Source organism: Harpia harpyja, chromosome 2 (genome assembly GCF_026419915.1).
Source record: "Harpia harpyja isolate bHarHar1 chromosome 2, bHarHar1 primary haplotype, whole genome shotgun sequence".
Classification (NCBI taxonomy): Eukaryota; Metazoa; Chordata; class Aves; order Accipitriformes; family Accipitridae; genus Harpia; species Harpia harpyja.
In genome coordinates this window covers 14,866,531-14,890,732 of record NC_068941.1, presented here as the reverse complement: position 1 = coordinate 14,890,732, position 24,202 = coordinate 14,866,531, and the positions used below count along the sequence as shown (strand labels likewise).

General features: G+C 41.7%; 1 protein-coding gene across 2 annotated transcripts in view; it reads left to right on the top strand.

Annotated features, from left to right (window-relative positions):
- The window catches only part of RNF150 (ring finger protein 150), a 127,182-nt gene that overhangs the window by 90,713 nt on the left and 12,267 nt on the right, over positions 1–24,202 (top strand). For both annotated transcript variants that reach the window (XR_008239434.1, XM_052815979.1), the window contains exon 6: positions 2,743–2,953. Coding sequence is in view for 1 of the 2 variants with exons in the window: in XM_052815979.1 (XP_052671939.1) it covers positions 2,743–2,953 (211 nt within the window). In the remaining variant the exon portion in view is untranslated. The remainder of the gene's footprint in view (positions 1–2,742; positions 2,954–24,202) is intronic.

Sequence of the window (24,202 nt, the reverse complement as noted above, 5' to 3'; positions counted from 1 at the left end):
GCAAATATCTGCTGGATATGCAGACAGCTGCATTTTTGGCAGCAGATTGGATGACTTGAAGCTATTCACTAAGAGCCTTAGCCAAGCCCTCAGAAGTCAATACAAAGCCTTCCCTTGACTTTAGTGGAATTGTGCCCTCAAAGTACTTACATGCAGGGAATGAGTGAAACCGATATAATTAAACTTAGCAAATGTATCTGGGTCACTCTGACAGCAGAAGCCATAATGCATTTTTTTCGATCAGTATTTCATATCATTAGTTTTATAGTATGCTTCTTAGTTTGGGGTATTTTTTCCAACTAAAATGATTCAGGAGTAAAGGGATTAATTATATCGAGCAATGCTATTTTTGCATCTTTAATGTTTGGGTTGGCTTTCAATTATAATCCCCCATTTTTAAAGGTTTAAAAGTTAGTGATAAAACCCCATTCTAGGAATAACTGGAATCAGAGCAAAGGATGGACAACTGATCCCCTGAAAAAAATTTGAAATAGTTTTTCCTAGAGTAGAAAAGAAAAAACAGGCTTTTTTCTTTAAGATACACTGCTATCAAAGCCAAATTTAAGTTAAAAATGAAATTCTGAAAGCATTTGTTACAACAGCTAAGGGTGAGGGAAAGAGTGAGAGATCTAAGGAATAATTTTAGATCCAAGTCCTACAGTAAATGATTGGTATTTTACTTAGAAAAGTACAGGTTCAATGCATTTCATTAAAACCTGGTATAGCTAAATGTGCCTTTATCCCAGTTCTGAGGAGCTCTCACTGCTTGTAGGTTAGACTGGAGCCAGACAATGACAATTCTCATTTTTATCCCAAACTTCAGTTTGTGGATACAAGTCACCTGAGGATTGTTTAAAATGCCTGCCTTTTTCAATAGGAACACTTGTGAAAAAATATTTATGATGTGGCAACACTCAGACAGGCAATGCGTGGGAAAAGAGAAAACATGGCAAGTTCCTGGTTCTGCAAAAAATGTAAGCATATGGTAACTTTATATGCCTGAGTTCAAAGGGATTACTCTTGCGCTTAAAGCTAACCCTCTGTTTAAGTCTTTGCTGTATCATATTTTGCTTAGTTTCTAGGTGCCTGCTGTTGAGATAGGCAGGTAGTGAGATTTTCAAAAATGCCTTAGCAAGCGAGACAACTAAGTGTGGCAAAAATCAGATCCACAGAGCAGAGTACATCTCCTCTGAGTTTAGCCATCCAGACGTTGGATTTCCAGTCTAGCAGCTTAAGCCCCATCTCTGCTTAGTGCTGAGCAGTGGGAAGGCAGAGGGGGCAATTCATACCACTTACCTTAGGGTGGGATGAATCACACAGTGAAATTGTCTCAAACCGTTGAAGGTAGAGGAAACCTAAGTGACGGATCCAGAGTAGCTGTCTGACTCCTGGACAATAAAGATAAATGGAAACAACTTAACTTTACGTTTCCTAACTTAACAAGGTATCTGCGTAATTGCAGCTCAACCTTGCTATGTCCCCCTGTCATTTTGGAAGCTTTGCACCCTGACACACAGCATCCTCCTTTCTGAATTAGCCTTGGTTTTGTTACAATATGTTAAAACTTCAAAACCCAGTTCTTGAAATAGCTATGCAAACAATTTTTCTCCATGCCCTGGAGAGAACTAGACCTGGTTCTATGGGCAAATGGCGCAAGAATCTGTTTCCTCTTAGAGGAAAAAGAGCTTTTTTACTCATGTGTTTGTCACCAGTGTTTATGGGAAGCTTCGTAGAAATCACTGCTGTATGAATGGGAGCATCAGGCTTATAACAGGCCCAGAGAAATCAAGGGTACAAACTAATCTTGGACGTAGTGTCTCTGGACAAACGATGCTCTCTGCTGCCCAGTGCCCACTTGAAGTCTCAGTGCTCTTTGTGAACAGGCACTCAGTGCTAAGGATACTGTGCAAAAGGTGGGCACCACAACCCCCTCTCATTGCTTCCCTATAAGGTCAATGGAAAGGCAGACACTTGACTTGAAGAGCTTGGCTTATTCTGGAGGTGTTGGTGTATTTACTATGTAACTGCAAGAGAGAAGTGTCTAAATTCCTCAGAACTGGGTTCCATCCTTGGTGTGTCTGAATCAGAAAGCAAGAAAGACTATGGGTCGAATAATACTCTTCAAATACCCGTTATTTCTTGTTTGTTTCTTTTCTCATAATTTTATTTTGTAGGAAATACAGCATTAGCAAAGGAAAAGATCTTTTGATGTTAAAAAACTTATCTTATAAACAGCTTTAGCTTCTATTTTTGCACCCCACACATAGATGCGCCCACAGGCAGTTCCCTTGAATTCCTATTCCTGAAAGCTCTGATATCAGCTCTATAAAATGTATATTTAGGGAAATGATAATCATTCCCCTTCAGCTACTGTCTCTGTTTACATTTTTAATCTGACTCAGCAATCTGCCTATGCTGAGCAGATCATATCAATAAGTGAGTTACTTTTTTAATGTGCACTCTCCCAAACCCTTTAAAAAGTATAAATAATAATATTTAGAGATTGTAGGTGACACAGGTTAATACTGGGTATTTCCAATGCAAACTTTGGGTGTCTCTTGCAACAGATTGTATTAAGAAGTTTCAAGTACACGAAAACAAACAAACTGTGCGTGCTAATTCATCGTATGTTGCTATTTACAGTACTGAAAGAAAGTGGAAAAACCCTAAAGAAGTGGGAACAGATAAATTAGATCTTTTTATCAGGTAAAAGCTCAGTTTTCTTCTTTTTCTTCCCATTAGCCAAATGCAGATTGCATGGATGATATACCTCCAGACTTGGAAGCATCCATAGGAGGACCGCCAACCAACCAGATAACGGGAGCCAGCGATATAACAGTGAACGAGAGCTCTGTAGCCCTGGATCCGCCGGTGCGGACTGTGGGAGTACTACAAGTGATCCAAGACGTAGATTCCTTTCCCCAGGTTGGGGAGGGTAACTTCACATCAAGCAGTAAGTTCCTCTTTCTGGCAGAATTTGCACTGAAATAAATGTTTAGAAACCCAAATCACAAACTGATCTCTTGTGTGGGAAAAATGGCCTTTGAGGGCTTTTTCACTGGAGCAATGGCCTTACTTTAAGCCCAGCAGAAATCTACAGGGCAAGTAAATTTAAATATCATGTCATTCTGCTGTACTGCAAACACTTCCAGCCTGTATGCAAATCAGTGTGTTGAACAGCAAACTCTAACTGGAGTCCCCTGCATGGACAGAACAAGCTATTTCAGTCAACACAAAACAATATAAACTTATGGTCATCTTCAGATGTTTGTTTATAGTAAGTTGTTTATAGTAAGTGATCCCATTCACCATGATAACCCGCCATCTATCACTTGGCTTCTTTGTGAAGCAGATTGGTGCACATCCTTTAGCCTGTCTTTCCTCACTGGGCTACATGTTACTATGTCAAAGTTATTCTTACTTGCGTATCATAAAATAAATAGTGAATGCAGCAATGGTTTTTACTGCCTTCGGTCAAGAAAAAAAGGCGGCTGAATTCTGGTTTTGCCTTTCCTTTATCTTCTCACATCAACTGAAGCTCATCTGGTTATTTATTCATACTTGAACTTCTCATTTCAGAGGGATTGATGGTCAGAGTTCCTGTACTTGAAAACCTGAGCATAGTGAAATAGCACTGCCAATTTGTAAAAAAAAAAAAAAAAGAATAATTTTGGATGTTTTCAATGTGTTTAGTTTTCACTTGTTTAAGGGGCACCATTTGAACCAGTAGCTCTCAAAATGTCTGCATGTCTCTGTTCCTAAAAATGATGTTCTTTGTTGAAAATCTACTTCTGACAGTTTAAAAAGAATGTTGTCAGCTGTTTTGAGTGAGGATTGTACTACTCTAAAATTCTCATTTTTAGGTAAAATAGCAGATTGGTAGAAAATACATATCTGTTTTTATACCAGTTGGTGTATTAGTATTGACAAGACTATTGTAGAAAATCATCAGATATGCTTGAAGGGAGGTAGAAGAATGTGATAAAATATAGGTTTGTGTTTGCATTCAGCATAGGTCCTGGAAAAAATTACACGTTTTCAACCAGTTCTAGGTACTTCTATAGGCCTGGGCGTGAAAAAAAAGGCAAGTAATAATATGATGTGTAAAAGGTAGGAAAGTGATGGGGGGACTAGGCTGAAATGATTTTACATCGGTCTCCTTACTCCGTGAAGAGACTTGATAATCACATTTTCCCTCATATTGCAGCCAGTGTCATGGCAGTGAAAATAACTTCTGGAAACACTGGACTTGCGACCCTAGCCACGAGTGACCCAGAAGTGGATTTTTAAGTTCTCCCTTTGTGGATTAGGTACTGATTTCAGCTTTGGTCCTTTCATGGTCTAAGTCCTGGATCCAGCAAGGGGCGAGCAGTAAAGTTACAGGCCCAGCTGTCATCCGTGGCCAGCCTGTCAGCTGGCGGCATACGGCGTGCTCAGGCCTCCTGGAGTGCTGGCAAGAGCTGTTCAAAACACGATGTTATTTTGTTCCTTCGAGTAATTGTTTTTAAATGCATTTGAGGCTAATTTAAACCGTGAGGGAAAGATTTTTACTTCGTGGTGGTACCACAGTGTAACTAAAGGCTGGGCTAGGCGCTGCTCTCAGCTGTACCCTCTTAACGCTCCGGAGGTGAGTAGCTCCTCTGACAGGTAATTATCCCCGTCCCGCTGTTCTTTACAAGGCCCGCTATGGAATTTGGGAAGGAGGGCCGTGGTGTGCCCTTTACGCCCACAGCTGGATGGCACATGCTGAGAAGAGCTGGCAAAGCCCAGCGCTGGGGGTAGTCCGTGCTTTTCATCCCAGGATCTTGGCACGCCGAGAAGCGGTTCTTCTGGTTTGTCGTCAGGGCTAACAATGGTGTCGAGGCAGCCAGGGAGCACAAGAGCTCCGTAACTCTCCAGCCACTCTCTTCCCCTCCAGTTTTGTTTCCAGAGTCTGCGGAAGGATCGGTGTCAGTCCAAACACATTTGTTCTTCATTTTCCAAATTGCCAGCTAAGTAACTGGGTGAAAGACTTGCTCCGAGCCAGCAGAGGACTGCGGGGCCTGCAGAGATGCTCTATTTTGCCTTGGTGCCCTCTGTTTTCCCCCTTACCTTTAATATCATTGGGCAACAGACCCTAACATGGGGCAATCCTGAGGGCTGACAGCAGAGCCCATGGACAAGGAACTCGGACCAAGACCAGTGGTCTGTCCAGGCACATGAGTAATGAGGCAGCAAACCATGGAGCTTCAGGAGATCTCCGTCACCTGAAGAGGCTGGCCATGTGGTCTGGGGAAGGGCTGCGAAAAGGGTTTTTCCCTGGTTATTTGAGAGAGGGAGAAGAGAGCAGGGAGGGGAAACTGGCAGATGGCCTGAGCCTCACACCATCACAGGGGTGGCTGGGGACCCACTGCTAAAAGCAGACCTTTCCGGTTGTTTTGTGAGGAAAGAGGAGTCCTGAGGAAAGTTCAAAGGACCTTGGGAGCTTCCAAACCCTGGTGTGTGCCTGCCTACGCTGTGCCTGTCACACACAGGCACTCAGGGAACTCTGGTTTAATGCTTGGTTAGCTGTTGTCACTCACCCATCATTGATATGTAGACATGAATCTTCATCTGCATTCCTCATCTCAAAGTGGAATACAATACTTGAATATTAGTCAGTGGTAGGTGTGCAAGTTTACATGCTGTCATCACCACATCCAAACTGGTGCAGTTTGCAGTAGCTCCCAGAAACAGAGCCGTTCAGTCCCTTTTTGCAGCAGAGCTGCAGCAAAGAAGAGGTCTTTGGTTGGGAGTTAGGGGGTGAGTTCCAGCAGTGGTGGGAATTTGTCCCTCCGGTTGCCTTTGTACAGATTTAGGGTGTTCAGGCACTCTGAAAGGTAGAACTTAGCATCTTGGGCAGCCTGAACTCTTAAGCCAGTGAAAGGGGAACGTCCAGGACCACTGTATAGTTGTGGTATGAAACCAAATGCTAACTAAACCAGAGGGCAACTGTAGGCTAAATAACTGGGTCATAGCTGTCATATAGATGGGCTTTATAGGCATTGTGTCTGTTTATTGTATTCAGGCATTGTACTCATTTCCAGAATCCTCATAGTTACACAACTGCAGAGCTTGCTGAGCGTGCCCTTTCTGTGAACTAGCCTGCCTGGGAATTTGTAAGCGATGACGCTGATTGCTCCTAGGAATCTTTGCTGAAGTTGCTAGGTTCTGGCCTCTTTATATAGCATTAGTGACGGGAACATACTCCAAGGCTGAATCTGTGCTAGTTGTTTTTCTTCCTCTTGTTATGGAATCTGTGCAGACTGCCTCCTTGACGTGGCACCCTCTACCCAGCACCATGAGTCCTTGCATCCCTCCTTATTCCTGGCAAAATTCAGTGGTCCAGGAGGTAAAGGACTTGCCACCTTCTTTCCATCTACTTCTGCAATACTTTTTGCTTAATTGTTGTTGCATCCTTTTTGTTTGTTGATTAATCATTCTGGTATTGTTGTCTTGGTTTGGGTTTAATTTCCCTTTCTGTGTTTCCAGTAAGTATTCAGAGCCAGAAGAGCTCCCACAGTGTGTCTGGAGGGAGGATATTTCCAGAGTACTGTTCACATTGGGTGAAATTCTGTCTCCATTGAAATCTGGTGGCAAAGCTCCCACCTACTTCAGTGGGGCCAGATTTTCATTTCTGGAACTCGGCCAGTGCATTTCTTTTTATTTCTGTGTGTATGCTCAGCAGACATTTCCTCTTCCCTCCCTCCCTTTTTCTCCCCATGCTCCTGAATAGATAATGTCTTCCATGGGACCCTGGGCGACGTAGTGTATTATGAACATCTGGATGGGACTTCATTTGGGGGCCCATCCCTAGAGTTCCTTGCTAAACCAAGCACCTCCTGTGTAGTAGCACTGAGCACTTAAAAATGGACCAGCAGTTTCTCTCAGCTGGCTTCTATCAAGTTCCAAGCCTTCATCAAGTCCCTTAGGCGTATCTACAACCCGAAGTCTGTTCAGTATTTACTCTTAGTGACTGCTCTCTGTGGTGGGATTTTGTGCAGTATCCTGGGATAGTATCTTGTAATGTGATATTTCTGTAATGAGTTGCTGAAAATGGCCGGATGGAAAAATTGAAAAACTGGCATTGGAAAAAGAAAAGGGGGGGAGGGGGTGAAAAAATTGTGTGAAATACATAAGAATTCATCTCGGCTGAATTTCCTGCTTTGACCCTATTACTTTTCAGCTCTCCAGAGGGTATGAAAGAAGATAAGCTAAGGATCTTTTTCCACAATAAAGCATCATAGCAATCTGTGTTGCCTAATTTTTAGTAGTGAGTTATGCAAAATGCTAACATCTTCAGAAATTTCAGCGCAGGTGGAATTTCCTGTTCTGCAGATGATGTGAGTGTGAGCTGGGCTTGGCTAAGATCTGAACTTGAAGAAGCTCTGGGCTACACCAGCTTTGGAGGAGTGGAAGGGATGGGATTTGAGAAGGACATTGCAATATTCTTTGGGTCAGGCTCAGCTGGGATTGAATGATATGGTTAAAAAAGGTAGTTTGCTGGGAAAGTAGCATCTAGATATTTTAAAGCTTGTATGGTGACACTTGCGGGGGAAAAAGTTATATCATTCATGGTCATTCATCTCCCTCAACCTTTGTGGCCCTTGCTAATTTCTGCAGTAGATAATGTGCGCTGCCTAAGTCTTTGCCTTCTCTTGGTAAATACCTCTATTTTTTCAATTTAGACAAGCTTTTATATTCTCTTCAGCGGGATGTCTCATCACACTGCATTAAGGCCTCAGAAATCCCACCAGCACTGTCTCTTTAGTTGGAGGAAGATCCATAAATAATTCTACTGCAAACATGGGCAGGAGTTTTAGTATGGAAAAACACAAACTCTCCCCCAAGTTGTCATATCACCTGCAAAGTCCACCGAGTTTGGCGGGCTGTACAGCAGAGTGGGCAGTCTAGAGAATACCAGCAGTTCCTTTTCTGTCTCTCATTTTGTTCTTTCCCTAAAACCCTGCCAACATATAGCTCATCGTGACTGTTAGGACACTTTCAAGTCTCTTTGATAGCTCTTCATTAAATCTATTAATATAACTTCTCAAGTAATTATTTTGATCTGTGTATGTCTAAAATGTCTTTGTGAAGAATAGTCAGCCTTTGCAAGTGGGTGAAAGTGCACGATAAGAATCTGATCCTCTGTTGTCTTGCAACCACTTGACTGTTCCTCCTTGCTATTAATAGGGGGTTTTTTAGACAATGTAAAGGGGGAGGAAAAGGTGGGAAAAACTCCCTAGACAGTAGTCAATACGGAAAGTTATTAACACTTGCATTAGCACCTAACACTGTCCTGGAGACAGAATACTGATGGGACCTAGTTAAAGATTGAGCAGATTGGGTCCCATGTGCCTGGACTATGACATAAGTCCTGGTGGCTCTATTAAAAGCCTGTGCGGATATTGCACTAAATAGTTATCGTGGATTGAAAATTCCAGTGAGCTGAGGTCCTAGATTCATTTTGAGACTCACACCAGTGCTAGCATAGCATTGGTGGTTTGAAAGGCCAGCAGTGGTTTGCAAGAGTCACCAAGTGAAACCTAACTGGCACTAGAAATGTGCTCTGGATTATTACATACAGCCACAAGACGCCTGCCAGGCTCCGTGAATGGACAGTGAAGCTCTCCTGTTATAAAACTGCTCTTCCTTTCCATATGTTAAGATGTGAGATACAAAGAAAGTGTTTCTGTAGAGCAAATTGCAAAAAGGGATGTACAAAAATGCTGTGAAACAAGGAGCAAATTTAAAGTCTAAATTTTTGTTTGTTTGTTTTCTGTTTCACACCTGCGATGTACATTGACATTGTGTACAGAGCAAGAATGAAACCATCAGTTCCCAAATATCCCTTCTTCCCTGCAGACACACAGAGCTGTGTCTGTGTTAGTCTGGCCTAACCTAGGGTGCCAGAAAGGCTGCAGATCTTAAGTAATTTGCTTAATAATTGATTCTCAGGAGAGATTTAGAAGAAAATATTCTCCTTCTAGTAGTGGAAGCTCCATTCGTAAGTCTGTCTCTACGTATAAATGCTGTGGCAGTTACCAGCTTGCCTCTCTCTGTCCCAGATTGCTTGTTCCTGCCTCTGTGTTGCCCTTCTGGTGTGCAGCTACCTTGTGAGGCCAATCCAGAAGCTAATCAATTTCTTCCTGGTCTTTTTTTTTTTCATTTGGATCAGTTCCCTGATCCAGAAGTAGTTGTGCCAGTACAACAGGAGGAAAGAAATGTGGAGCACAAGAGAAGAGAGGGACATATAAGCCAGCTTTCACAACACTATTGCCAAAAACAAGCACACTCTCTCAAGCACAACTAGACCCTACACAGCTGTCTGTTTTGCCCCCAAATCAGGATAAACAAATAGGCAAAGTAAGCATGACGTTTCAAATCTCATTTGAATGCTCATATCTGAGTATACAGGCATTTTATTAATGGTCAGTGAATATGAGACACATAAGGGATTTATTATCTATGATGATGAAACTCAGTAAGGAAAAGTGCCATTGTTAAAAGTGCGACAGCGCACAAGCATGTGCTTAGATGTATCATTCCCAATTGCTCTGAATGTGCATTGCATGCGTGCAGGGGAAAAGGGGATCTGAGGACTGGGATCAGTGATAACATAGCTTATATCTTTATTCTTCACCGTCTTAAGCAGACAGCTAGATAAGACATTGAACAGCAATGCTTTTAAAGCAAAATGGACAAACAATGTAGATTAAAATACAAATCTGAACTGCAGAAAGACCAGATGACTTAATACTAGCTGATCTCTTTGATTTATACTTGAGAATGAAAGCCTTGCCTTGCAAGAGATGTTCAGCATCTTGCGTACAATCTGCTTGATTATTTAGGACTCATTCTCGCATTTCTAGTATCTGTGGAGTTTTTATTCTCATCAGTTTTTACACAAAAGCCTCCACTGAAATCATCAGGAAGTGCTGTTTAAGATACAATGTGCTACTGTGATTCTGAATCTTTTTTCTGAGCAATTCAGGAACAAAGACAAATGGGAGACACAAGGATCCAGCTTGGAACAGCACCTGAAAGTAAGAATTAAGAAGTAAGACTGAGCAACTGCTTTCTAGCCAGGCAGGCAGAGGAAAAGCAGGATTCCAGGGTCAGCGCTGCTGGTTGCTGCCATTATTTCAGAGAAGCAACGCAAAAGTAATGCTTGCCTGTACTGCGCAGACGCCAGAGATCCCTACCAGGGTCAGGCTCTGCTGTACACAGATAGTAACCGATGGACCTACTTCTGAAAAATTCCCAGGTAAGAGAAGATTATAGCAAGCAAACAAATCTATTAGATTTAGTGGGAAAAGACAGTGAGAAGGCAGCTGTGCCTATGGGAGAGTAAAAACACAAGGCTGAGGTACAGGAGGCAGTCATAGAAAGTAGTGTCATTTCTGCAGCAGTCACCCTTGATTCTGCTTGCACGTATTTTGTTCTGGTTGCTTTGCTTCGTAATGGGGTGTACATTTGCCTTAGTGCTCCCATAGTGTCATGACCACTTTGAAGGTAACTCAAATGAAAGAAGTAAGCCAGGCAAAAGCTCTACTGATGTACCATTTCCAGTCACTAGTATATATGTTTTTCTCCTTATTCATCTAGGCTTCGAGCCTGTGAACATGCAAGAGAATCATTTGCACATGGAAGCCATCTGGTTTCTCACAAGCATTTAAAGGGTCATGTGCATGCTTACACCTGTACTTCTTGTGTTGTAACCAGCAGTTTTGATTTCTCAAAAAGCATGAGAGTTGCATTTAGAAGCAGATTAAGTGAAAGAGGAGTGTGTGCCTGTGCCTGTACCTGTGTAATGCTTTTTGTATGATAGATAAATAGTCTTGCAGGAGATGTTTGGCCTGCAAGAAGCATCCAAAACTGCTCTGCTTTAAGTTTTCTCCAGATTCTTGTAGGGGCAACAGCTCAGATTTCCACATATAGTTACTAGTACTTACTATTTCAGCCTGGACAAAAAAAAAAAAAGGTATTTGCTCATAAAATACCAGCCAAGTCCTAGTGTGTTTTTGAAACAGCTCTTTCTTTTGTTACTTACCTCCAACTCCAGCAGAAATTAGGGTGCTTCAAGGATCCTTTAGGGTTACCACAGTAACCAGGTCACTTCATCCAGAAGTGAGAATTCACACTAAATCTTTAGTAACTGGACTTACATCTTTATTGTTCTGGATGTGGGCAATTTTAAGTGAAGATAGTGCCTGAAACTGATGCTTTGAAACTGATAGGCTGGGTGGAGAAACTGGCTTATGAGTGTTTATAGAAAACATGAATGATCAGAAGAAAAGCAGGTAACAGGTCAAGCCCAACATCTGAGATGAAATATCCAACTACTGGCATGAGTGTTAGGAGAGGATTTTCTCCTGCCTCAGAGCCTGTGGGGGACGGGAGAGGCGAGTAAGCCCTCACATTTAGGGATGCTGAAAATAGGACCCACATGGTTATATTCTAGCCCAACTAGATGCCATCTTTGCCAGTCCAGTGACAAGGCTGATATCCTGAGGAATATACTCAGGCTGTACTCAGCATAGTGCACAGTAGCATCAGACTTGCATTAATGAATATCTGAGCTTCCAAAGCACCCAGGAGATCTATGATGGAATATACACCCAGCTTGGCCCTTTATTGTGACTATCTTTTGCAAGTGCCAATACCCTTGACTCTTCTTTTCATTTTAACTCATGTTAACATTATCTGAGGCACTCAGAGAGTATGAAAGAATATACGTTCTGTTGTGGCAATATTTAAACCGCATGTTAATACACATATTAATGTGCAAAACAACTTACCTGGAGATCTCTGTGGTGAATTTCTGCTCTATTTGCCACTGTATAGGTAGCATAGTGCTGTAAGACAATGAAAAACCATGCTCCTACAGGAAAAATGCATAGAAAATGCATAGAACAAGATACCACTGGGGAAGTCAGAATATGAAAAGCACTTAGCTAAAATAGCTTTATTAAATCATAGCATCTCAGTGGGGGGAAAAAAAAATCACACAAAGGAGGTTTAAAATCTGCCAGTTCCTTATGCAAGTAGTTAAATAACGCAATGTTTTCAGCTGCTGACGTTTCTTTGGGAGACAGCCATCAAATGTGGTATGTCATGTATTGCCCAGTTTTTGCCCCCATGTGCATGGGATATTGAATTCAACTGAGATCTTGCTAAAGTGTATTACTTTTTTATAATTGCTTTTTGAAAAAGTAGTGGCACCAGCAAATTGTCTTTCTGTGCCTGAAAAGCTATCAGTCTGTAAGACCAAAACAGTCTCAAAGCAGGAGATTTTAGAAAAATGACCCTCTACCAACCTGCTCTGGGAGATGTAACATGTCCTCCCAGCTGCTGAGTAACCTGCAGCCTAAAGATACACTTCAAAGGAGACAGTTTTGAAGAAAAGCGATGATGGAAAGATTATATTTTCAGTTGTTCACCCTCAAAAGTGCGTTGTTAAACTACCATAATGGCTGCATATTCCACAGGGTGGAAACAATTACATTTGTTTGCAGTAATTCATTCCTTCTGTCTCTCTTTTTCTTTAAATTAATCCTTCAGTTTTTGGCTGATTATGAGTAAAAGATGCAAGTCCACTTCCCTTGTAAAAACTGAAAATTTACTGTAAATTTATATTCAGTTTCTAAAAACCCTCCTTCCAGACTAGATAAATAATGTAACAATATTTTAATCTTTAATTTTTTCTAAAAGCTCCTGAGGTCTAAATATTTTTCTGGAACTGCCTGGGAACCTTCTGCAAACTACCACTTTTCAATGAGAGGAGTTGGAAGTGAAGAACTGGAACAGAAAAGGAAAGGCAGAAGGGGTTAAAACTGAACTTAATGTCACAAAATTTTGACTCCAACTTTACAGTAGTGTTCCCAAGGGAAATAATAATGAACCAGGGCAAAGGCATTTACATTTTTTTATGTTATATGGTTGGTTTCCAGGTTTTCAGAGACCTTTTGTTATTTTTACTTTTCCAGGTACGTATTGGTGCATAGGGTAACATCTTTTTCTTCTGCCTCTCTGAAGAGTGTGAATGCTCAGAACTGAAAAGAAGGTGGAAGGGAAGTATATATTCACCAAAAAGATTGAAACAGAGACAAAATGTTTTAATGCAGAGAAGCAGTGTTTTAAAATTATTCTGTTCCGATTTGAGTTTCACTTGTAGAGCGTTAGGGAGGTCTTGATGGTAGGGGTGGTGTCCAAGTGACCTAATAAACGTATTTTCTTGTATAATTCCAGCTGCAATTTGTTGAAATTTACATTGACCTTTCCCCTCCACTGGTCCGAGACGAAACTCTGAAAACGGATGTCTTGGTCTTGGCCTTTCTCATGTTCTCGTGAGCATTTCAGCAAGAGTCCCTGGTAAAAGCAGTGGCTTGGAGGGGATTTTCTGATGCCAGAAGTTGTTCACTTGAAACTAGGTTGTGACTGCAAGCTTATTTGAAAGGAAATGCTAAGCGGCCCTACATTTATATAGCCTAAGACCAGTTTCTATTGTTGTCCCTACAGGGTTTCCTACCAGCCAGACCCAGGCCTTCAAGGGCACTTGGCCAGTGAGAAATTATCCTGGGTGCTAGGACTGAGGTGCCCTTTAGACACCTTTAGTGGCCTTTAGGTGAGATCGAGTTCCCTCTTTAGTGTTAGCCTTGGTGCTTATTGTCCTGGTTGCCCCTCTCTGGGTTTTAATTGTCACATCGAGCATTTCATAAGCAAGTAAATGGAGCTCACTTTTTTGTGATGTTGCTGGTGTGAACCACGAGCAAGGAAAGCAAAAGGAGCTAGTTAAATAAGGAGGGAGCGTGCTTGCACTCCTGCTTCAGGCTGGTGAGACAAAACTGTTGGTTTCACATCTCAGGTCAAGGAGTCAGGTCGAGTAAAACTGTGCTATGTTCTTTTTCATAAAGGTTCATTTTGGGCAGAAAGGGAGACAGGAAGGAGACAGGATCAGAGGGAGACTCACATCAAATTAATTTAAAATCTTTAACTCAAAATGCTTGTTAGTTTGGTTTCAGTTTTTGTAAAGGTGGATTTTTTTTTTTCTTCTTTACATAAGCCATTTTTATAAATGTATTTTCAGACAAGACTTGAATGTAGCAGGCCTGGCCTGGCAGATCAAAGATTTATTTTTTAATGGGAAAAAAACCAAAAATGTTGAGCTATTGCAGCATTGTCAAAGAAATGTTCCAGTTAAAAGGAGATTGGCATCAACTGATTTAAAATTTCTTAAATGAACGTAACAAGGGATAAACTGTTGACCTTTTTCTTTATGAATGCTTTTCTCGATTGTTATTCTGTACTCATGTGTTTCTCTGTGAATGTGCATTAATATATACAGCCTAGCTTGTTAGAATTTTATCTGGTGCACTAGGCCTGCTGCAAGGAACAGTAACATTTTGGACATTTCTGTTCCAAATATACAGTGGTTCTGTATACCTCCTAGTCATATTTTAATCCTCACTTCATGTGTTTGTGATGAGTTTTAAATGTGCTTATTTTTCTTTCCTATAGAATGCTTTTGGTTACATCAAAAATATTGCTAAATCCTTTAAGCAAACTGTGAAAGCAACCTTAAAGGAGATCCAAAGGACATTTAAGTTTTACTTTTCCAAAAAGAAAAGGTTTTGATACAGTTTCTGTTTGGGGAGGAGGGGTGTCTCTAAACTAATTTCATTTCTAAACTAATGAAAAGAGCCACGTTTCTCATAAAAACAACTACGCATAGACAGATTAAATCCGTTTTTTTGCCTAAGTTTGCAGGAAGTCCCAGGAAGTGTTCCTGCTGGAAACTATGAGATGCTTCTGGCTGCATAGATCTATTTTACTCTTCCTGCTAGTACTCAATCACAGTTATACAAGATTTATAGACTATACCGGCACTGACAATGTCATATCCCACCTGCCAATCCATAAATGTCAGCAGCAGTTTAAGTCAGAGTGCCAACCCACAGCCCGGCACAAGGTACGGTCTGTTTACAACTGCCTAATGGCACACAAGGACCTTCCTGGTACATAGACCATCCGAACAGTGGGAAGCTCTCGTTTTAGGAAGTCTTAAGTACAAAAGTTCACATTTTGATAGGGAGATTTCTGTTTCTGGCCATGGTCAGATTCGCTTCTCAATCAGAGAACCGGCCACAACCGTAGGTAGAAAATGTTCCTGATAGTGAAACCATTGAGTAGGCTGCAGGGAAGATCAGAGCTGGAATAATTCCTGTTCAAAAGCGGCTAATTACACTGGAATGTAAAACATGTTGCAAGGTTTGATAGGCTTGTGAGGTTTAAGAGAAAGGAGCGTTAGCAGCTGAACTCATCTGTCATCGTAGGATGTAAAGAAAAATCTAAATCTCTGTGGGTTGGTGTTGCATGAAGGGTTCTTTTGAAAACCAGGTATTACAGCTTTTAACTGACATCCGGCTGCGGTTCTGCACTGGCAAAGAGATGAACTAAGTAGCTGGGGAGCTTGTACGGTGAATGATGCTAATTGCTAGCAAATCTGAGAGGGATTATATTGTGCAGCCACTACAATAGTGGAGAGTAGACTCAACTACCCAGGACAACCCTTCCAGTGCAAGTCTCCTAAGGCTCCCTCTTTAAGTAAAGAGAAATACTCCATGTGTTAAAGAAATTGTTCTACTGCAGCTATTTTGAAGCGTGGTTTCTGCACTATCCACCCTTTCTTGCTTTGTTTTAAAACAACGTCATCACTTAAACTCCAGAGAAGATGAAAAATCTGAAAACAGTGAAGCATTTCAGGTTACTTATTTTAAAGGAGACATTTATGGTAGCTCCACCAGTTGGTAGTGACTCATCTTAAGTGTTTGCCAGTGCTCAGTGAAGGACAGGGCTGTCCTTTCTGTGTGTGTATGAGAGAGGATCAGACACAAGTACCTACCAAGACTGCATCTGAACACAGGGCACTAGAAATGAAGTGTACACTATTTTCAATTAGGGTAAAATTTCCTTATGTAAAGGTTCTGCAAAACTGGATATTAGAGAAAGCTTCCTCGCAGAATTTTTAAATTATCCTAGAGGCCTCGAAAAAGAAGTGTATGAATGCTGTAAGTCCGTAAGAAGGAGATTCAGATTAGTAGAATATGTTACTTTGAAAGCATCTAGAATTTATTTTAAAAAACTACTGCAATTCTAATGAAATTAAGGGGTGACACTTCAGCTTGTCACGTTATTTTTCTTCATTGCTAATGCACATATAAATGGCTGAAATTGTTTCTTCTGTATGGAAAACTGGATCTTCTTATTTTAATTGATCATTCTATTAATTCTTAAATGTTTCATGTAGACATAAAAAATGCCTGGCTAATCAACTGAACCGTCCCCTCCATGTATTCAGAAAAATGTCTATTTACCTATGTGCCCACCTAAGCATAGCAGAAATAGTATAGCTATAGGGTATGGCTGTAGTCATCTGTTCAGGTTCTTACTTTGTTCCAATACATGCATCAGACCTGTCTGCAGAATATTGTACTGGTGCTGATGCCACACCGTCAAGAATGACTACATCTTCCAGTACCTGGTGGAGTTTGTGAGACTGAAAAGCATGTGCTTTGCTTTTAAATGGGATTTCTTACACGGTCACTGAGACGCTGTACAGTTGAGGCTCCCCAGTGATTCTGGGGGTTTTTTTGTGGTGTGTTACAAGAGATTTTTCTACAGCTGAATTGCACTTAAATCAATCTTTATCTTTAGAACTACAGTAAGTAGATAAGCTATGGCCTATGACAAAATATATAATTAAGCTGTCCAATTCAAATCAGGTTAGACAGCCCTGTAAAGTTCAAGAACATATTTTCTCTGGGTTGTTGTGCTGTTTCTGTCACGTATTCTGTGTTTTTAAGGACTTGTGACAATTGAGCTTTAACCTAAGCAGTGTACTTTGGTCAAATGTCTCCAAGTTTTTCGGGGGCATGTACCTGACAGTCCTGTAGGAGCGTGAGCATGTGACAGGAGACTAGAAATGGTCAAATTCTGCAAGTCCACATGTGGCTGGTGGGAGGCAAGACACTGATTTCGCTGCAAGGTGTCGGAAGGGGGGGAAAAAAAAAAGCGTGACACACAATGTTATGGCCTCTGCACATGTCTGCTGTTTGCGGGCAGCCCTTGGGTAGCACAGAGGATGCTGAAGCTGTGTGGATGGATGACCGCTGAATGCCATACTAATCTGCCCAGACTTGGCAGGCATGGTGGTCCCACAGCTGTGCCCTGCTTCAGGCGTTGGAGCTGTTGCTGCAACAGAGCCAGGCCCGTTCTCGGGCATGTTGTTTCCTTATACTGAACAAAAAGGAAGACTGTTTTCCCCTTAAGGTAAAAGTTAGGCTGTTAAAAGTTGTGTTTTTCTAGTGACAGCAGTAGAAATGACATATCCGATACACGGGTTCCTCTACCACCACTGTGGGATTTCTCTCTTTTGGCTTTATTACTGTGTGCATTTTTTTCATACCTAATGAGAAGACATGCCTGGGTGAAATTTTTATTATGGACATTTCTAGTGGAATTAAATTTCAGCCAAGCATCACCATCACCAACATGCACGGTGAGGAAGGGGTTCCTAGTGACATGCACAAAATTCAAAAGCCCAGGAAGTGCTGGGCTAATGGCTTGCCCCTTTATCCTGGAAATGTCCTGGAGATCTCAGGTGGAGCCCGGTGTAAGCAGCATTGGAAAGGAAGGCAGGACCGTGTGTGAGAGAGGGGGAGAGAAGATCCACATGCACTTTATTCAAGTAATTCCACCACTGTTGAGGTTTTCAGCCACCTCCTTGTGTGTTTTCTTATTAAATCCTCTAATATAGACACAGGCATTTTTGTGACATCTTTGCACAAGGATGTTCGTTGTAACTGCTCTTGAAAGTTCAGTATATGATTCCTCAGGACTGTGCTTTGCTAGTGACCTAGGTTTTTTGAGAGCTTATGCAGTAAAAGGTATTTAAAGAGACAGGTTTGAAAATCATGCACATGCTGCCATGACAGGCAAACTCAGCCAGGCTGAGATGAGCTTTTTCAACCTGCTCATTCAAAAATTAACAGGAGTTGTCTTTAAAGCAAGCCGTTGTTTCCTGTTACAGCTGTGTGCATACTTGTAATTGAGGAAGCAGTTCGTAGTGATTAGGCAGAAATGTTTTTTTTTCTACTTGTCACAGCAGCCTACGTTCCACGTCAAGTTCTCAGAATTAATTGCCCCGTGCAGATTTTCGCTGGCTAGTAGCCACCTTGTACATGAGCTGAAGTAGGAGTGAGAAACTTCTAAGATCCTTGAAGAAAACCTGCAGTAATCTGAGGTGTCCTGCAACAGCCTAGTGAGGCCTTGCTCTGCAGGTGCACTTTCATGTCCTAGTCTCATCGTGTGCCCTTGGTGGGTTGCACTTCCAAGCACCAAATGCCCCTTCTTGCGTTCCCCTGAGCGCCAGAGGCGGTATTCCCACTTCCCAGGAGGGCCGCCCGTGGTCCTGGCTGCCTTTGCAGGATCCAGCAGTGCTGAAGGTGTTAGGCAGAGGTCATAGCGATGGGTCGCAATTTCTCCCAGGCCCTGCTGTGTGCCGGCAGACCCTGCTGAGCCTCAGCCACCACCACTGGGATGGGCTCTTCGGTTGCCGCAGCGGCAAGGAAGGTGCCTGTGGGTTGAGCATCCCTTTTCTCATTCCTCCCGGCCAGGAGCAGGGTGTGAAGCAGCAGGGCAAAGCAGAGCTGCTGTACAGGTGGGCTCAGCAGGGGTCTGCAGTCCTGAGGAGGAGCGATCTCGGGTGGCTTTGGGCAGCTGCTTCTGCCACGGAGTCCCCCAAGAGGAGGAGACAGCTCTGCAGCATGATCAGACCAGAGAAAAAGGTTTTGGAAACCACTAGCTTACATTGAGTCTTCTGGTTTAATATTGTATCGTGCTTGGGCGTATTGTGATACCTCTCTGGTGCGACGGCTCTGAGGGATTTGTGTGGCCGGTACGTCTCTAAATCACCCCGTGAAAGGAAGTTTCTTCGTTACGTTCCTTAAGAACAGAACAGAAGTTTCTCTTACCATTACACTCTCACTCATTCAATCCAGCACATTATGTGTCTGAGTCACGCTGTAATTTCCTTCTCCTTTCAGGCTTGCAGGAAGCAGAGCACACTGCTGACACGGGTTTTTAAAATATAAATAAGCAAGTTCAGTCACAATAGCAGTCACCAGTATAGCCCATGGAAACTGAGATGCACATGATTAAATTGTGTGATTATACTTCTTGCATGTAAAAGCCTCTTTCTTATGACTGCCTGCCAATAGGCCATATAGCATATAACACATGCTAGTACATACAGTATTTAACTCTCCTTTTGTCACATACCTGCTATCCCTTCAGATTTTTAAATGGGTGGCAGTGTGATTAAAGACGTTTGCTCACTGCTCAAAGGGTGTATGTCTCTCCACACTTCTCACTTTGGCTACTGGAAGAATGCTTGCAATATCCCTTACACACCATTAACGTGACAAAGCATGATTATTTTTAACTTTATCACTTAATGCTATTTGTTTTGCAGTAACACCAAGGAGTCCCGGCTGTTTAGCAGCTGCTAGGAAAACCAAGTAAAAAAGTAGTCCCCATGCCACACCTGACGTTTTAAACGTGTAACATCGTGGTACCACAGGGACAGCTTGCAGATGTTGAATGCAAAGCAGGGCGTCCCTTCTCTTCCTTTCTGTCTTTCTGTATGCTTCTTTCCTGAAGTTGGCTGCAGTACTCGCCTTGTGACTGAGCCAGCCTGTTCAGCTGCTAGCCTAAAGCAAAAAATGTTTCCAAGGTAGTTTGCAGACATTTTTTAAAATTAAGTCTACTCCCTGGCCAATCAAAGGAATAGCAGAGCTGACTCAGGATAGGTGGCAGGAGGGTGAGCTAGGGCAGGGGAGTTGGACTTCCACTTCTTGGCTCTGTCATGCTGCTGGTACACGGAACTATACTTCAGCTAAGTCAGAAACTCGGTCTGCATACAGAGAAATTAAATGGAAGAATAATAGAAATGATCAGAGAATAATATCTGCACATGAAGTGTTTGTAGCAGTGCTTGGGACTGCACGATACTAGTGATTTTAGTTCAGTCTAGGCCTAAGATTAGGACTTTATTATGAGTGAATTTGGTGAAGAGTTGAATTAGGCTTTTTGTTTAACACGAAATGGAAAACTTAATTTAATGTTTCTTAGGATTCTTAGAGTGGTGTAGGAAATGGCAAAAAAGTAGCTAAATTCTTTCAGAATTAAAGGTCTTTGACTATTTAATATATTACCAAAGGTAGCTAAGGTACTTGAAAATCAAAACCGTCACGTAGTTACAGCCCCATGCTTCAGTATTTTTTTAATCTTTTCCCTTTTTATAGGAGATCTCATTTTCTGATTTTCAATCAAATACATGAATAATTTTGCATGTTCTAAATAATTATCACTTCTAACAGGCTGTACATTGAATCAAATGCATTCAGATTTTTTTCTGAAACTTACTGTGGGCATCAGAAGAACGTGCTGTCCTGACCAGAGGTGCATCTGGTGCAGTATTTGGGCACTGAGGATGGCCGGTGGTGAACGATAAGGAGGGTGTGCAGCAGCAACCCACTGGTGCTCTACCCTTCCAGACAGCGGGAAAGCTTGGAGGGAGAAAAGAAAAGCAGCTTTGCAAAGGTTTAAGAGGCTGGATGCCCTGTTGTGAAGGAAGTAGGGTGGTTCTTGTCTTGCAATCAAAGAAGGGGAGAGTGTGGGACTGAAGAATGGGGTCAGGCAAAGACGGAAGAAAATACTTTGTAGTGACTAAGAGAAGATGTAGAGATAAACTGTGAAGGACCTTGAATGTGGGGATTAGCTGATACGAGAGCACAGTGGTCGGTTCAGGAGACCTTAGTGTGACGACTCCATTGACTGTTCAGGTAATCTTTCTGATCATATTTTAACTGAGTTTCCAATAGGAAAGAGGAAAGACTAGTCATGGGAAGAGAAAATAACAATGCAGTATCTAGGCCACAGAAGGAGTTTCCCTGCTTGTCCCAGGGCAGGAACGGGATGAGCATGACCCGTAAGAGTAAGGAGAAAGAGGAAAGTATACTGAAAGCAAAAATACTAGGTTTTCTTGTGTCATACTTGGCAGAGGCATGTTTCTTCTATCACAGAGAGGGTTGGCAGCTCCCCACTAACACAGCTGAGCAAGAGTTCCCAAAACGTCACCCAGCCTCTCATAGAGGGAAGACAGATGTCCGAAGTGTTGACTCCTAAAATAATGTTAATACATGCTGTGAATTTCAAAGGCCTTGTGTTCTGATTCATGGACAAAATCCCAAGGAGCTAGTATATGCTCATTAAAGGTAGATACAGAGATATATATAAAAAAAATTTTAAAAAAACACTTTGCTTTTCCAGCCAATCAGGTCCAACTGTCTCCATGCAGTAACATCTCGTATGTGTTCTTCCCCTTTTGCTCAGCTTCCTGAAAATGTGTTTGCTGTCCGCTCCGTGTGTTTTATATCATACGTCCTTATTTGGACAGATTTTTTTTCCCCCCCCTATTTTTTGGAGAGTGCATTTGGGTGCTGATACTTTCTACACTGTCTATGAAAATGAGTTTATTTGTCTTGCCAAAATACAGAATGTCTTCTCAGGTAACTGGTGTTAAAGTTTATTGCTTAAGTACAACATGTTCCAAATTTAGGCTTCAGAAAACAGGTTGTATTACTAATAATTTCCCCTTTGCTTTTTGATGCTTGTCTTGAGATACTGGGATATGAGTTCCAGAAGTGCTGAGTACTTACAGCTGTAGCTGAAGTTAGCAGAAGATATGCTTGGAGCATGCAATGTGCAGGTTAATGCTGTAACTGAAAAATCAGGTTTACTGTTTCTTAACTGGGCACCCAGAATCAGTGAATGCCTTGAAGAGTTGTGGCTCTCCATCTCAGTAGTTAGTGTCTAGAATGATGGTGATGATGTCACCCCTTCATACTGCAGGATGTTTGAAGACAGGGAACTACATCTTTGGCTGTTTTCCATTAAGAGATGCTGTATATTCTCCCAAAACATAGATCCTAGAGAAAGATTAAGAGAAGAAAGTTTGTTGCCTTTTCACTCAACGAGAAGAAAAAAACAAGTTTGCTTTGGGAGGGACTCTAGTGGTTTATGTCATATCCAGGCCCATCTATCAAGTCTCTCAACCACTTGGAGTTTAGTCCAGTTAAAGACATTTTTTAAATATTGTCTTGAATGAATCTTGCCAGGTCATGGCATTTGGTTCTTCCCGGTGTGCTGATGTTTGGGCATTCTTTGCAATGTGTTTCAGACGTCTTCTGCTTTTTCCTCTGGATGAAGCCCTATTGCCATTAGTACATTCACAGTACTTGTTATTGTTGGCTTGTTATTTATGGAGAAGAGTCTAACCTTTTCTTCCAAAAGCAGTTACCATGCTCAAGTACTTTTTCCCCTTGCTGCTCAGATCTCTCTCTGATGCTAGGGAACAGCAATAAAATACTTCCCCAGTACTTTGTTCTCAGTTGTAGCCAGCCAGAATTCTTCATCCATTTTATTAGCCTCTGTGTACAAAAGGACCGCATTAGTAACAGGTTTTTTACAACCCTTTCTCTTCAGACATATTCCCACTGCTTCTTTTGCATTAGAGATTTTATAGGCATTTTTTTCCATGTGTTTTATTTCAGTTGTGTTGTTAGTGTAGTTATGGCCTGTTGTAAAGCGTTACAATTATCAAGATGACATGGAAGGAATTTGAGACTTGCTTATAAAATGATCCAGTAAGAAATATTGGATGATTAATTTGTGAATAATTTTAAGAATCAGTAGTGTTTTTAAAGAAGAGTGTCTTAGCGATAAAATAAATTTGATTGGTACTGTTGTGGAAGGAGTTGCCATTTGAGGTACTAACTTCATAGGACCATGCTCCTCCTCTTAGACTATAAGCAGCAAAGCGATGCTGTGGCAAGGCTGCGACAGGAGGGAACAATAAACTCGGTAATGGTAAAGGGCATTCTTGGGCAGACAAAGAAAAATAGAGGGCTCTAGAAATGTCTCTATCTCCCTGTCATAAATCAAATGTGATGAATAGTGTTCTGGTTGTTCTGATACTGGAAACAAAATCTGAGTAACACTGCTTGCATTGGCAGTTCACTGTGGCTTCATGCTGAACAGAATCTGTTTGATAAAGGTCCCATATCAATGCCTCTAATGACCCTGGATATATTTTCTTCTCAGGTCCTCAGAGCTCCAGGAGATGGCCACATTTCTACTTTCTTCTGGAGCAAAATGCTTCTAGACACATCTGACTGGGGGCAATGTTTGTTTAGTAGAAATGAGCCCCAGACTGGAATAAGGTTCATGTTAACACATAAATTTTAGATATTTTTCTAGATCTGAGAGAGCATACCTGTCACCAGGGATTTAATGTTTTGGCTTTGTTCTATCTTCAGAAAATGAAGAGTTCTGAAATAAGGTATATTTCACAGTAGTGAGAATGTGAAATGAATAGCGAAATCAAGTCCAAGTTTTGCTGTGTATTTGTTGTCAAAATGAGGTTTTAGACAGAGTCCCATTGTCTGCTGTACAATTTCTGCCAGCTAAGGATGGGATAATAACTGATAAATTTTTCAGAGCATTTCATTAGATGAAGAAATCAATAATTATTAATTTCTCCTCAAAGCCAGGCACCTACCATCAAGAACAGAAGTTCTGCGCGAAACAAGACTTGTTTCTTGTGCTAAATGTTTGACTTTATAGCTGGGCAAATAGGTTACACCTAAGTCAGTAGCACGGTAGCAGCTTTTTCTTACCCTCTGATTCCTGTGACTGCTGTAAGATGAAGAAAACCATTAGCAGCTCCAGAGCTCTGTGCAATGGTTTAATTGTGTGTGGAGCAGGACTGAGTATGCTGAATTAGTTCACAGAGAGCTGATAATAAATGAGGGGAGGGAGACCGACTCCCAGCTGAATAGTTTATTGCTGTGGCCCATGTTTTTAAACCGCAAGAATAGGAGATTGCTGGCTTTAGTTACACTTTCAGTAGATGAATTACACACTTGCTGGCAGCTCTCATTTGACATGTAATAATCGATACTTCTCTACTTACTCACAAATGAGTGTAATAGCAGAGAGCTACCTGAAGGTCCAGAGAAGGAAAAAAGTCTGTCATCTTAGACAAACCTTGTATGCATTC